Source organism: Geotrypetes seraphini, chromosome 2, assembly GCF_902459505.1.
Source record: "Geotrypetes seraphini chromosome 2, aGeoSer1.1, whole genome shotgun sequence".
Lineage (NCBI taxonomy): Eukaryota > Metazoa > Chordata > Amphibia > Gymnophiona > Dermophiidae > Geotrypetes > Geotrypetes seraphini.
Window position 1 is genome coordinate 317,781,850 of NC_047085.1, and position 16,222 is coordinate 317,798,071.

General features: G+C 43.2%; 1 protein-coding gene across 2 annotated transcripts in view; it reads left to right on the plus strand.

Annotated features, from left to right (window-relative positions):
- The first annotated feature begins 618 nt into the window (after positions 1–618).
- Positions 619–16,222, plus strand: part of TOPAZ1 (testis and ovary specific PAZ domain containing 1) — a 266,987-nt gene continuing 251,383 nt past the window's right edge. The window contains exon 1 of one of the 2 annotated variants that reach the window (XM_033930089.1): positions 619–644. In XM_033930089.1, coding sequence (XP_033785980.1) covers positions 635–644 — 10 coding nt within the window. In that variant the 5' untranslated portion in view covers positions 619–634. Of the gene's footprint in view, positions 645–960; positions 2,007–16,222 lie in introns of those variants that run through there. The other variant, XM_033930088.1, reaches the window with a different exon arrangement.

Genomic DNA, 16,222 nt, shown 5'->3' on the forward strand with positions numbered 1-16,222 from the left:
ACAAGAAAGAAAAGTGGTTCAAAGAGCACGGGAATGAGTGTGGCAGCTCTAAACTAGGGAACCCAGGCCATTACTTCTGTTCAAAAGATACACTCTGCTCTTACTTTCCCGGAACCAGTCACCCATTTTCTACACTTCTACTCAGTTCTCCTTTTGAGCACTGCAAAAATGTTTCTAAAATGCACTAAAGGGTAAATCTGCTTCCTATCTTGATCTCGTTCACCTTTAGTCATGGAACAAGGTAAAAAAACAGGAATTTTTTTTTTTTTTTTTTTTTGCAGTGCAGGATCACTGCCTGCCTCAAATCAAAAGGCGCTGATTCATATTATATACTTTCATTGCCTCAAATATAGGAAATCTGCGTGCAACAAGAACAGTTAAATAAAGCGGGGAGGGTGAGAGCTAATTTCGAGGGCGCTAAATAAATGACTAAGAGCACTAAAAAAAAAAAAAAAAATCAGGTCGGCAGCGTCTTTCCCCCCTCATTTCTGTCCAGCTAGATCTGCGTAGCCCTACGCACAGGGAGTTCCGCGGTTTTTGCGTCACTTCCGGATCAGGCTCAACTACAGTATTTGCCCAGCTAGAGGGATTGCTGCCTGGGATATAGGTGTGTGTGAGGCGGAAGAGTGGGCGCATGTGCTACGGTGGGAGCACGCGCGAGATTGATAGAGAGTATTTGGGGTGAATGTTTGCCTATAGGCTGTGTGGGGCCGCTGGGGCGGAGGTCCTTGGTTGGTTGGTTGTGGTTTTTTTCCCCTGGCCTTGGAACTTTTTATAAACTAAGCTTTTGAACATTATATTTTTTGTGTGTGTGGGTACTAACTCCTTCCAAACACATACACGCAAAGATCTCGATCAAATAGCTGGGTGGCCAGCTTGATGAACTAGTAGACGTAACTTCCGTTTGTTTGGTTGTTGTTTTTTTGTGGGGAGGGGAGGGGTGGGGAGTTGTTATAAAAGGAAGACTCGTTGCCTCTTTTGTGAACCCTGGGTTCTTATAATAAATTGGGTAGTTGAGATATATCATAAGATAAAAAAATTAGTGGAAGGTAATCTGTTCATAATTTAATGTAGATAATTTCATATGTAGAAGAGCATTTGTGATGGAACAAAATAGAGGAATTATTCTTTAAAAGTCTCTTTTTTTTCATTTTCTAATAACAATAAAGCAGCCTCACAAATGATTCAGTTGAGGTCAAGGAAAATATTATTGAATAGGAATTTTGTGTCTTCAAATGGAGATTCTCCTGAAAGTAAGGGGTCTCCAGAAACAGCTAGAAAGGACAGTGCTGAACTGGGAAATAACGTAGCTGGCTTGTCCTGTTTAAAATCTGCAATGTTTGACTTGACACGTGAAACATTAAAAGAGGAAAAGCTGGATGGAAGCAAGAAAGTAAAGCGAGGGAGAAGGTTTGGCATGAAGAAAGGCAAATCTATGCAAAATGCAGAGCACTCTGAATGCCTAGGGTGCAAAAAAATGATGAAGTCAAGTCTAGTATCTTTAGATAATAAAGATGTTAAGAGAAGGGTGAGAGTATCTAAGTCAAGACTGCAAGAGAAATTGGAAGAGAGTGCAGCAAAAGAAGGAACTTGTTGCACCTTGTCAGATGCATTAGGACACAATAAGGTACCAGAAGGTAAAAAATACAAGAAAAAAATGATGATGGGTAAAAAAGATAAGTTAGAAGAAGAAAGGAAAGGAAAGAAGAGGATAAACATTAGGAAACTGCAGTCAGATAAAATCATAATGAATGAGAAAATGAGAGAGAAAGCAACTACAGTTCAGCTGAAACAAAAACACACTTTACATGTCAGAATAAAGAAGACATCAGAGAGTGACAAAAGAATTAAAACTGCTAAGTGTGAGTTTCAGCAAAGGGTCCGGGATAAAGGCAAGAAAGAGATTTTGTCAGATCATCTTAGTATATATGTAGAGCATGATGATACAGAGGAGACAAAAGAAGCTGCAACCTCTTCTAACCTCACAATGAAGCTCAGAAGTTCAAGTAAGATATGTTTGTTTTTTCTGTAAGAATTTGATTTGGTAATCATATTGAAATAAGAATAATTGTGACATGGAGGTGCTTACAGTATTTATGAGAAAGCCGTCATACATTTAGCATAAAGAAAAATGTGCTGCTGTGCATTAACTGCGTTTCTTCAAGTGGCATTAACTACACTGTGCTGTCTTAATTAGAAGACCCAGTCCTCCCATCTCAAGATAGTATTCTCACATGGAAATGCTAATGGTTAATGTGCTTTGTTGTGCATGTGCAATAACTCCTGCATTAAACAGTAACTCCATTTAGAAACTAGCACATTACATGCCCTATGTAAATGCATGTTATTTATACATTTAATAATCCCTGTAATGAGATCATGTAATGTTCTTTCATTTGCTAAATAATGAGTCTTAAATACTTTATCATAGGATCAAAATGGGGTAAAATAATTTTTAGCCCAAGACAAGCAGGCAGCATATTCTTCACGTGGGGGGTGATGTCATCCACAGAACCTGGCATGGACCGTCTAAAGTGAACTGTCTCTTTAAGAGATTAAAAGGCTGCGGGTGCCTTCCAGGCCGCTGCCAGCTCACAAGACCATCAGTTCTTTGTTTTCCACAGACCAGAGAAGCCATATTTTGGTTTTCTCTTCACACAACTTCCTTGGGCATGTATCATATGCATTTTTAACATAAGCCTTTTACCTGCGTGTATTTTCAGCACATATTACTTGCATGTTTTGGGCCTTCCCATATTCATTTTCTTTAATATTTATGTTTATTTTATTATTTGCCAGTTTTACCAAACGAAGTGCTGTTCCCTGTTAGGTCTTTACTTACTAGCATTCCTGTCTGAGAAACTGGATACCTGAGGGTAGTCCTGAGGTAAGAAGGGAGGGTCTGAAAAATTATGTAAAGAGGCTTTCTACAAGTAATTTCACAACATGGGATTCATAACACACATGTCCTGGAATAGAGCGTGGATTTACAAGAAAGAAGATTAGCAAAGCTAAGAACCTAATCTCCCCACACCCAAGTTTCTTGGAGTCCTGTAGAGACATGTCTTCACATCAATCTCCTGGAGCTACAATTCACAATGCCCTATCAACCTTCCAGGATCGTCTCCTCAAAAAAAGTAGTACCAGTTTGAACAGGCAACCAAGTAGCTATGTATTATTTAAACAAGGAGGGTGGAACAGGATCTTATCGCCTCTACCAGGTGGTTATCCAGATCTGGTCCTGGACCATTGCTTACAACATTTTCCTGAAAGCTGTCTACCTTGCAGGAAAACAGAATGTGTTGGTTGACAAATTGAGCAGAATTCTACAACCGCACGAGTGGTTGCTCAACACCTCTGTCTTGCGACAGATCTTTGTGATTTGGGGGACCCCGGAGGTGGACCTATTTGCTTCCCCTAAAATCATAATCTTTTCCTTTTCTGCTCCAGGCTCCACACTCCTACTTGCCTGGAAACATGCTTTTCTGCTTGAATGGCGAAGCAAGTTCCTCTATACATGTCCTCCAATTCTTCTACTCAGAAAAATGCTACTCAAGCTTAAATGCTACTCAAGCTTCGCCAGGAATCAACCACCATGGTACACGTAGCACTTCGGTGGCCATGTCAACCTTGGTTCCTCTCCTACAATTGAGCAAATGAGAACTGACCACTCAACAAATTTTTCCAACTCTGCTATCACAGAGCAAGGGCTATCTACTGCATCCCAATCTAAGTTCTTTAGCTCTCCCAACCAGTAGATACTATTTTGCTATCTGCACCAGTGTCTGCTATCATTGAAGTGTCTAGGAAACCTTCCACATGACACTGCTTCCTCTTCAAGTGAACTCTTTTCATTGTGATGTAGTGTTAAATCTCTGGATCCAGTGACCTGTCTTCTTCCATCCATACTAGATTATCTCCTACACCTTTCTACTTCTGGACTAAAGACTAATTCATTGAGAGTTTATCTCAGTGCTATGAGTGGTTTTCATGCTCCACTGGACAAGAAACCTTTGGTAGTACATCCTCTGGTTTCTAGATTCATGAAAGGCCTTTACATTACCTTTCCTTCTCTGAAGCATTCTCCAGTGTTTTGGGACCTTAATGTGATGCTTTTCACACTAGTGAAGCTTCCATTTGAACCACTTTCAACTTCATCTCTCAAGTACCTCACTTGGATAGTGGTATTCCTCATTGATCTCACATCAACATGTCAAGTCTGTGAACTCCAGGCGCTAGTAGCAGATCCACCTTATACTATTTTTGTTATCCCGACAATGTACTTCTTCAAACTCATCCAAAATTCCTTCCAAAAGTCGTTTCTGAGTTTCATCTCAACCAGTCCGTCAATCTTCAAGTATTTTTTCCAAAACCACATGCTCACCCTGGTGAGGGGGCGCTTCACATTTTGGACTGCAGATATGCTCTAGTTTGCTACTTGGGTAGAACCAAGCCTCACAGAGTTTCTACTCAGCTGTTTCTGGCATTTGACCGAAACAAGCTGGGAGACCTGTGACCAAGAGAACTATCTCCACATGAATTGCAGACTGTATCTCGTTCTGCTATGCTCGGACTAGTCTGATACTAGAGGGTCGTGTTACTGCTCATAAGGTGCAAGCAATGGTAACTTAAGTAAGAACATAAGAATAGACTTACTGGGTCAGACCAATGGTCGATCAAGCCCAGTAGCCTGTTCTCACGGTGGCTAATCCAGGTCACTAGTAGCGATATTCCATGCTACCGATACAGGGCAAGCCCATCTCAGTTCATGCATTCATGACCCACTACTGCTTGGAAAATCTTTCCATACAGGATAGTCAGTTTGGCCACAAAGTTCTCCAAAATTTAGTCTCCAATTAGAAGCCAATTTCCCTCCAAACCAATTTGTTAGCTTGAAACTACCCACAGTTGAGAATATGCTGCCTGCTTGTCCTGGAATAAAGCACAATTACTGACCTGTAACAAGAACAGGCTCTGACAAGTAAGTTCGCGAACTTGTGTCTGTGCGCTTACATTGGCAGCATTGTACAAACAACTCGATCAGGTATCATAACCTTGGTATATTGATGTCTCGCAGCTGCGTTCGTGTCGATGTGTGGCAGTGTCGTGTTGAGTGGCATTCATTATTGTGTGTTTTTTTTGTACCATCGTGAGAATGTCGGAGCTTGAATTAGAGCAATGGACAAACATTAAATTTCTTGGCAAGAGTGAAAGTGAAATCAGGGACATGTTAGTCCAAGTTTATGGGGTTAATGCCATGAAGAAAACAGCAGTGTACAAATAGATTAAACGTTTTTCTGAGGGGAAGTGATGTTCTGATGATGAAAGGTCAAGGCAGCCAGTAATGAGCAGAACTGACAAAAATATTGCAAAAATTCATTGAACTGTGATTCAAAATCGGCTGACTGTGAGAAGCTTAGCAGACCAACTAAACATCAATAGAAAAACAGAAAACTCTTAACATGAGAAAGGTGTGTGCAAAAATGGTCCCAAAGGAAAGTCAAAGTTTGCCAAGCCCTTTTGGAGAGGCAAGACGATTTTTTGGGCTTTGCTATTACTGTTGAAAAAAAATGTGTGTACCAATACGACCCTGAAACAAAGCGTCAAATAGTACAATGAAAGTCAGCCAATTGTCCATGACCAAAAATGTTCTGCTAACCCAAATCAAGAGTCAAAACGATGCTAACCTTTTTTGATATCAGAGGGATTGTTCATTATAAATTTGTATCAACTGGACAAACAGTTAACCAATTTTACTATTTGGAAATGCTGAAAAGGCTGCGTGAAAAACTTAGATGAAAACCACCTTTTTCTATGCCCTTCAGGATCTTGAAGGTTTCTATCATGTCTCCTCTAAGTCTTCGCTTTTCCAGGGAGAAAAGTCCCAACTGCTTCAATCTGTCGGTATAAGGGAATGGAAAATCTCCCATATACCGACAGATTGAAGCAGTTGGGACTTTTCTCCCTGGAAAAGCAAAGACTTAGAGGAGACATGATAGAAACCTTCAAGATCCTGAAGGGCATAGAAAAAGTAGACAGGGACAGATGTTTCAAATTAAGGGGCACCACAAGCACAAGGGGGCATTGGGAGAAATTGAAGGGGGACAGGTTCAGAACAAATGCTAGGAAGTTCTTTTTCACTCAGAGGGTGGTGGACACATGGAACGCGCTTCCAGAGGCTGTTGTAGACAAGAAAACATTAAATGGTTTCAAAGAAGGTTTGGATAGATTCCTAGAAGAAAAAGGGATTGGGGGGTATAGATAGGTATAGACCATTGCTCAGGCAATGGGCCTGATGGGCCGCCGCGGGAGCGGACCGCTGAGCAGGATGGACCTATGGTCTGCCTCAGCGGAGGCAACTTCTTATGTTCTTAACCTGAAGTTTTTGCCAACAGCTCATGGCTCTTGCATCACGACAATGTACCAGCTCACATGGCACTGTCTGTGAGGGAGTTTTTAGCCAAAAAACTAATAACTGTATTGTAACACTCTACCTACTCACCTGATCTGGCCCATAATGACTTTTTTCTTTACCCGAAGTTAAAGGAAATATTGAAAGGAAGACATTTTGATGACATTCAGGACATCAAGGGTAATATGACAACAGATTTGATGGGCATTCTAGAAAAAGAATTCCAACATTTCTTTGAAGGGTGGACAAGGCGCTGGCATCAATGCATATCTTCCCAAGGGGAGTACTTTGAAGGTGACCATAGTGATATTCAGTGATTTTCTAGGATGATTTCGCGAACTTAATTGTGAGACCTCGTATTCTCATAACCCACCATTCTCGGCTTCCTCACTTCGTTACTGAACTCATGGTCCTGTGAACTGGCAACTGGTGGGAAGGCACCTGTGCATGCACGGTACATGCAATCTTTAAGTTCTTAAAGTGATAATTCACTTTAGATGGTCTGTGCCGGGTTCCGAGGATGATGTCACCTACATGTAAGAATATCTGCCTGCTGTCATTGGATAATATCAGTTACAGATAAATAACACTGCTTTCAGTCAGGGATGCCAACAATTTTCTGTTTGATTGTAAGGAGAATCAAATTCAGTGAATATCTGGTGAGAACCTGATTCCATCTCTCCACATATTCAGCATCATCCAAGAATCTCTGTTCTTTTGTAATCTTAAGCCCCTAGGGGACCCTCTGTAAATGGCAATATTTCAACAATGTAGCTACATGGAGCTTGGTATGTACTATATATTTATGTAAATTAGTGACAGCTGATCAATTTACTAAGGGAAACAATCTATTCCGTGACATGATCTTTAAAATACGATCCTCAGAAAGCCCTGATTTAGATTCCAGTAGCAGCCACAAAATTGGCACTTGTTGCCCTCCCCCCAAACACCACACAGACCCACTGTTCTTCAACAAATGTGGATTTATTAGTGGCTGCAGCCATAAATGCCCAACTACAAACATCTTCAAACAGTAAATATCAACATACCACAATCATTAACAATGCACATTTTTGATACCATTGTACAATATAATATTGCTGTATATCGGTTCTTAGAACAAGCAACTCATCCGTGGATTGTCCAGCCTATCTGGCCGGGCTAACGTTCTCCTGGGAGAGCCATTCAAGCTGTCCTCGCCTTCTCCCCATCCCGTTCAAGGAAGGGGCCCTTCACCTGTCAGTCAAAGTCAATGCCATATGGCCTCCCCGCCGTCCAAACAGGGAGACATGCCTCTGAGTGTTTACATCATTTGCTTCTGCAGGGCTATACGTTGCCATTTCTTTGCTATCACCAAAATATAACGCTGTGTTCTTTCTTGGCCATATGCTGTGCATATGACCTCATTATGATCTCCCGCCATGACCTGGGATAGCGAAACCTTGCTTATCTCAGGTTCCCCACAAGGCATATGGCTGCGGCCCCGTGCAACCTAACGTGGCCCTGCTGACAAGTACTTATCTACATCCTACACTAATATCAGATAAAGCCCCCTAGTTGGATCAGTCCATGCTTGAGACCCTCTCCTCGAGCAAGCACATGCATGATGTTTCAACGCCTCATCACTGGCCTGCATTCTCTATGATCAGAGCACGTGACTCCCCAACCCCCCTCCATGCAATGACAATCATCACTCAACCCTAGATAATCAGATCTAGCGCTGCGTATGGTGAGCAGCATTGGTGAAAGGTATTGTGGATGAAACTCAAGAGGCTTACATGAGCTTCTGTTGAGATGTTAACTTACAGAGTTACCAAGAGCCTCTGCAAGGTGCTACCATACACGGTATTCTGGGTTTCACAGCAAATGCCTTGTATTACCTAGAGATGACTGGTACGCTATTAATGCAATGAAGAGAACAATCAAAGGAGGTACTCTCCATTCACCGCCAACGCGGAGCTCATCGGCAGACTTGCGGAAAACATCGAAAAGGATCCTAACCTTTGGAAAATGCAAAATTTGTGGCTAGCTTAAAATGAGAACAGCTGTACATCATACCTATGTGGTATATCTAGTTTATAGGAGGATGCCACATCACAGCTAACTCTAAATGAGGACCACAGCTGTATACCTACCACGGGTATGCCAAGTACCTTAATCGTGACCATACCATGGCCTAAGATGAGCTTTGATGATAAACTGCCTGGGAACTGCCAGAAGGTAACGAGACTGCCCATACGAAGTTCAAGGGCCTGCCAGCATTGTGAATAGGGAACACAAGTCACAATATGCCCCTGAAGAGAGAAATAATTAAGTTTCAACAATCACCCGCAGAGCTGATGGCCAGCTTTTGGCTCTTAGCATGCCTCCCATTCAATGATATCCCTAGCTTGCCCAGCTGTGGTATAGGGATATAGCCCATCTGCCGCAATACCTCAAGGAAAATGTTCCGCTATAGGTGACTATTGTGGAATTCCAAGCCTTACATTCCCTTAAGCAAGATCAGTGTTTAGTTTTCAAACCTGCGGACAAAGGATGTTCCATTGTTATTCAAAATAGGGATCAATGTCAAGAGGAAGTGGTTTGACAATTGGGTGATACACAGAGCTATATTCCTCTTTAACAAGATCCTACGAAGGAGCTTCAGGGAATCATAGCAAAAATTGTCCAAGGAGCTTGTGTTCAAGGTCTGATTACCAAAGCTGAAAGTTGCTTACTTTCATCTTCTCACCCTAGGACTCCGGTCATTTACACCGTACCTAACATCAACAAGTCCCTTCTTTCCCCTCCGGGAAGACCCATAGTTTCCCTTAAGAATACAGTTCTGGCTTGGGATGAAAACCCCCATTCAGGTGACCGTGTCAGGACACTTCTTTATCAGGTCCACAAAAACCCACCTGGGTGTAACAGAGCAAGGATGATTATGATCCGTCACTTTCAAGTGAGGCTACAGAGATCATGAAGGTCATGAACTGGGAAGTCTGGCGAGACGGGTCCAACAGACCTTGGACGAACATCATGCGATATCCTGACTCTAGGAAGTCGGCCATATCTCAACTGACTTCACTGCAGAGGAAAATAAATAAATAAAATAGTATCCCTACAGGAAAGGCAGAACCAGCTCCATCCTTAAGCACAGCTTCCTGTGGATTATTCCCGAGACTCAGCCAGAACAGAACAGTGTTTGACTCCCATGCTCGAGATCAAAAACCTACGATTCACTTTTTGGGCAGAAACTACCACTGCAACAGCATCTATCTGGCCCATGATCTAATTTCTGGTGCCCCGAGATTGCTTAGTTAGAGACTGCTGTGTTCTCAAAATGTATGACCTCAGTCAATAGAATGTGTGCTGCCGGGGCGATAACCCCTCAACCCCCGTGGCCAGATATGGGCTTCGAAAAGGCATCCCCCGTAATGGGAAAAGAAACAACATTAAATCAATAAATTATGGTACCGCTACCAGAGATTTGTTGAAAGACTATGTAGGTGATGTCCTAAATTCTCCTGCCCACAGGCAATGATTTGCTGAAAAAGAGTACAGGAGGTATCGGCAGAAAGCCATCTCAGCTCCATCAGATGGCTACAAATTACCCCGACATAATAGCAGCATTTTCCACCAGCAATCATGGCAAGAGCCTACCGGACTGAAATCCCCGAAGAGCAACCCACTACAAAGGTGTCTATGTCTATAATTAGCACCTAAAGGAAATAATTGGCACTCCTTGAGTGTCGACCCAAGATAAAACCATATAATTGCAAAGGTGTCATATTCACAGTTAATAGCCTGAGTGATCCATCCAAGTGAATACTTTATTAAAAGCTGTTAAGGATGTCTTAATAGAATTGTTCCCTAAGTACATATGAATAGCCTTCCTGGGTCGGACCAATGGTCCGTTGAGCCCAGTAGCCTGTTCACACAGTGGCCTGATTGGTGCCCATTGATCTAGTCCAGACAAATTCCTCTGATCCCACTTCAACCTGGATGTATCACCAAAGCATCTCCAGACAAACCCGACTAACCTTCACACACTACTGTAATTCCAAAATTTTCTTGTAATATCGTCTGTATACAGTCACTTCTTCTGTAAACCACTTTGGACTATAAACAGAGTTATTATTATTAATACTACACCAAAGGAAGCAGAATGACCCTCTCGAGTTGTGGATCTGGTTGTGCGGACTTCGTACTATCCATGCCCTATGGGCTAATAAAAGGAACTCTAATTATATTACCTCTAAATCAGAACCCCATATGGACAAAAAACCACCCCTCTGCAACACTAACAGGCTTTAATCACACACACACAAGCTAATCACACAACAGGTAGCAACAGGGAAAAAGAAAAGAAAGAAAGGTGGAGAAAAAGCCTCAATTCAGCTTCATCTGGCAAAAAACTCCACCTTTCAAAAAGGAACCCCAGGGCGCCCCATGGCAATGTGCAGCAAGCACGTGATGTTGACAATTTTGGAAAGTTATAAGAACATAAGAATTGCCGCTGCTGGGTCCATCGTGCCTAGCAGTCCGCCCCCAGGTCAAATACCAGTGCTCTAAATGAGTCCAGCCTCACATGCGTACATTCCAGTTTAGCAGGAACTTGTCCAACTTTGTCTTGAATCCCTGGAGGGTGTGTTTTTCCCTATAACACACTCCGAAAGAGCATTCCAGTTTTCTACCACTCTCTGGGTGAAGATGAACTTCCTTATGTTTGTACGGAATCTATCCCCTTTCAACTTTAGAGAGTGCCCTCTCATTCTCCCTAACCTGCTAAGTCTATTCCCTTCAGTATTTTGAATGCTTCTATCATGTCCCCTCTCAGTCTCCTCTTTTCAAGGGAGAAGAGGCCCAGTTTCTCCAATCTCTCACTGTACGGCAGCTCCTCCAGCCCCTTAACCATTTTAGTCGCTCTTCTCTTGACCCTTTCGAGTAGTACTGTTTCTTTCTTCTTGTATGGTGATCAGTGCTGGATGCAGTACTCCAGGTGAGGACGCACCATGGCGCATGATAACCTTCTCTGATCTGTTCAGGATCTCCTTCTTTATTATTCCTAGCATTCTGTTCACCTTTATCGCTGCCACCACGCATTCCGTGGATGGCTTCATCAACTTGTCGATCAGAACTCCAAAGTCTCTTTCCTGGGAGGTCTCTCCAAGTACCACCCCGGACATCCTGTATTCGTGCATGAGATTTTTGTTACCGACATGCATCACTTTACACTTATCCATGTTGAACCTCATTTGCCATGTCGATGCCCATTTCTTAAGCTTGATTATGTCACATTGCAGATCTTCGCAATCCCCCTGTGTTTTCACTACTCTGAATAACTTCATATCGTCTGCAAATTTAATCACCTCACTCGTCGTACCAATGTCCAGATCGTTTATAAAGATGTTGAAGAGCACTGGTCCAAGCACTGAACCCTGCGGCACCCCACTGATGACGCTCTTCCAGTCTGAGTATTGTCCATTTAACCCCACTCTCTGTTTCCTATTCTCCAGCCAGATTTTAATCCACGTGAGTATTTCACCCTCGATTCCATGGCTCGCAATTTTCCAAAGTAGTCGTTCATGTGGAACCTTGTCAAACGCCTTCTGAAAATCCAGATATACAATGTCGACCGGGTCGCCCTTGTCTATCTGCCTGTTTACTCCCTCGAAGAAGTGCAGCAAGTTTGTCAAACAAGATCTGCCTTTGCTGAAACCATGCTGGCCGGTCCTCATCAGACCGTGTCCATCAAGGTGATCAATGATGCTGTTCTTTATCAGCGCCTCTACCATCTTTCCCGGTACTGAGGTCAGACTCACCGGTCTGTAGTTTCCCGGATCTCCCCTCAAACCTTTTTTTAAGATCGTCGTAACATTTGCCACTTTCTAGTCTTCCAGAATCTTTCCCGATTTGATCGACAGATTGGCTATTAGTTGAAGCAGTTCAGCTATAGTCCCTTTCAGTTCCTTGATGACCCTCGGATGGATGCCCTGATGTTCACATTTTTTCCAGCTTGGCCAAAAGTGATACCGTTTGTCCAATATCTGTAAGAATGTGCCGGCAAGCTCTTGAATTTGCTGGCATGCATTGCTGGATCTTCCCTTTCATTAACCCGTAGACATGCAGAAAAGCACATCGCGCAGGGCTTTTCAAATGTATGGTCTGGCATCTACACCTCTTGCAACATACATACTGTATATATTCACACAAAGCTACACTTACAAATGCACATTCCAAGAAAATAAAATTTAAAAATCTCTCTCTCTCTCTCTATGTATATATGTAAATGTATATATATTTCTATTCTGTCTTCCAGAAGGTAACAGAACAGACAGCGTTGCTCGGAGGTAGGGTAGCTCTTTTTCCCGCCTGCCCCTGGACTCTTCAGGTCACTGTCCACTCTGTGAGAAGGAACCAGTGCGCCTGCCCCCCTAATGCCCGCACAGCAATGGCAAAAGAAACTTTCCCATTGCTCACCTCAGCTGCATGAGTGTCAAACAGTGCTCCCACCTCTGCCGAAGAGAGCCTCAGCCCTGCTCCCTTAAGAAACAACCCCATAAGGCACAGATGGGATTGTGGTGCCTCGCCCCCACCTGTGTTCGGAGGATGCAGCCGCCTTAGCAAGGGTAATACAGCCGCAGGCTGCAACATTAACCCGCTCTTCCGGCCTTCCACCCCGACTGCACCTCACGCTCTACCTGCTTCTGCCCACTCTCCAACCTGCCACTCAACGCCACAAGCCGCAGCACATATTCTCCAAAATGCCGCTCAACGCCACAAGTACAATAAGCACAGGCATAGGCAATGGGGTGTTCTCTTCCTCCCGGCATGCCGAGACGCTCCCTTGGCAAAGTTTGAACTTCTGCCTCAGTTCTGGTCATCTTGCCTCCCTTTCCCCGCCCCGGTGCCCATGTCTCTGCTCCTAATTGGCTCCCTGCCTGTTCCCTTCCCCCTCTTCTCCCTTGAACCCCTCCCACCTACCCCCAACCATTCCCCTTCCCGAGCAATGGCCTCGGCTCTTTTGTCACTACTGCCTTCTTAGACGGAGAGGCGCTTGTCCTTTTCTCACCTTTAATTCTCAATAACTACTATCATGTTTCCCCGAAAATAAGACAGTGCCTTATATTAATTTTGGGTCCAAAAAACACATTAGGACTTATTTTCGGAGGATGTTTTATTTTTTTTTTCATGTACAACATTCATATCTCCCTTCCTCTTCTCCACGATGGACCACTGGTCTGACCCAGCAGCGGCAATTCTTATGTTCCCCTTTCCTTTCTCCCACCCCCAGCATCTTTTCTCCCCTCTCACCCATTCCCTTGTGCAGCAGAACCCCACTGACAGAAAAAATGTGACTGCCCATCCTTATCATGTTTGTGGCAAGTGACAATATTCTTTTCCCTAGCAGTTACTTTGGCATGTGGTTAGCTAGGTGAAGAAAATTAATTTACCAAATATTTGGTTCTAAAATATACAGTATTTATATTTCCTAATGTTAACTCAAGAATGAAAGGAGTTAGTTTTAAGCACTGAATATGTCTAGTAATGTTGTGGAAAAGCTGATTGCTAGTTTTGTCTGGAGAAGTGGCAGAGGTTTAAGTTTCTTACATTGATGAATCCATCTTTAATCCTCTTTTTAATTTAGTTTCATAAAAATGTTGAATAAATGAATATTGATCCAGTGTGCATTGCAGGCATAATCAGAAAACTGTCATGATTTTTGGGAACTAGTGAGTGCTAAAAGTCAATTTTGTATGTAATCAAATGGAATATATATATATTTTTTCATTCTGCAAATGATTCTGATCTTAATTAGAATGACTTTTTAATTTGAATGAATTTTACCTTTAGAATCATTTATATTACTTTGGGGGTTAAATAATACTAGGCAATGATAAAAAATAATTAAAAAAATATTTGTTTTGAAGATAGCATTGAGTTCAGAGTTCCTAATCATCACCTTACATATTTTTATTTTTATCCTATGGCTGTTACAGCCTATGAGGAAAATTGAGGGGGGGGTCCTTTAAAGCCTTTTTAGGTTTCTGCCCCTTCCCTTAGGTTTCCCCACCTCTAAAATCCCTGGATGTTTATTAGAGTTAAATTGTTATGGAGCCAAGTTTTCACGCCAAAACATTGCCACAGTGGCCATCTTTGATTTCCCCCCCCCCCCCCAATTTTTTTTTAAAGTTCTCCAGAAGCTTCAGATCACCTTGTTTTGTCTCAAAACTTGCAGGGATGGAGTCCTTATGCTCCTTTATCTCTTAATTCATGCCAGGTTTGCGTTGAATGGGTGCCTGAAGAGCGCTCTTGCTTCACATGCCACGCATGTGAAGGGAGGGCATAAGGGGTTAGCTTAGCCTCCCCTTTGCTTTCCAGGTCTGTGGGGGGTCCATTGGTTGGGAGTAAATCACTTCCAGAGTTCCAGAATGGCAGTCATCCTAAACAAGGAGCATGGAGGCTGTAAAGCCCAATACAGCATTTTCTCCAGAATTTGTCAACCTAATGTGGAGAGCCTTTCTGAATGGCCACTGGGGCACCCAGGACATATCTACCTGTTTCAGAGGCTGGCCAGGATCTGGTGGACATATCTGAGGGAGTTTCAGAGGATGAAAATCTATTTCTATGCCCTTACTGTCACAGAGCAAACCTTCCCTGTTGGAAGATTCAGGGTTGCAGACGGGTGCATGTATGCTAGATACAGTGGTGGCCCTCGATCAAAGAGATGACCCCCCACAGCCCACTTCCTGTTCAGACCCTCGGATCTGTTAGAGCTTATTACTGATTCTCTGCAGGAGTTAAACTTGGACTCCCAGCAGGTCCCCTCTGCACCCTGCTCTATAATGAGTGGCATGAGAGCCCAGTCTTTGTTTCCCAGGCATCCTGATATCAATGTATTGGTCACAGAGCACTTGAATGCTCTTGAAGGGTCCCTTAAAGTAGCCAAGACAATGGCTCGGCTGTATATGATGGCACAGGATTGTCGGCAACTATTCGCTCTGCCCAAGGTAGATTCCTTGGTAGCACAGGTAACCAAGCACACGTCCCTACCAAGTAAGGGAGGCGTGATATTAAAGGATATGCAGGATCACAGAATGGATGCAATTCTTAAATAACTATTCGAAGCACTGGCCTTAGGAATCAAAGCATCTGCCGTAGCTTTCTTTGTGACACATGTTATATCAGGTTGTGGAGTCATGAGCTGGCAGAGGGTGAGCCTCTACCCCAGTGGATTATGGATTATATACATGATGCTCTCTATGATATCAGTCATGAGCAAGGTTTAGGATTATTAGATCTCAGCTCACAGAATGCTCTGGATCAGGCAATGGGTGGGAGATTCCACCTCTAATGCTATCCTCAGCAGACTTCCTTTCAAGGGATAAATGTTCGGAAAGGGGCTGGATGATCTCATGACCAGCGTGGCAAATCATTGGCTGAAATCTCTACCTGACAGTAGACCACAAACCTCTAGAGGCTCAGAACAGTATAAGTTTTGTGGCTCCAGGCACTTTCGGCAATTTTCAGGAGGAGCCTCCTCTCGGAGATCCTTCCAGGGATCCAGACAAAGATTTTAAGGTCCCAGGTGGAACCAGGTGTCCAGTTCTCGTTCTGCTACAACCTTCAAGAAAGCTCAGTGCCAGGTCCGGAGTAGTTCCCCCAAAGATAGAGAGACGAATCTTGGACTATGTGGAGGCCTAGGCATAGATCTTATCAGACCATTGGGTACTGGAGATCATTCAGAGTGGTTACAAGCTCGAAATTGCCCAGCCCTTGACAGACTGGTTTGTGGACTCCCTAGTGGGGCGACCACAGAAAGCTAGC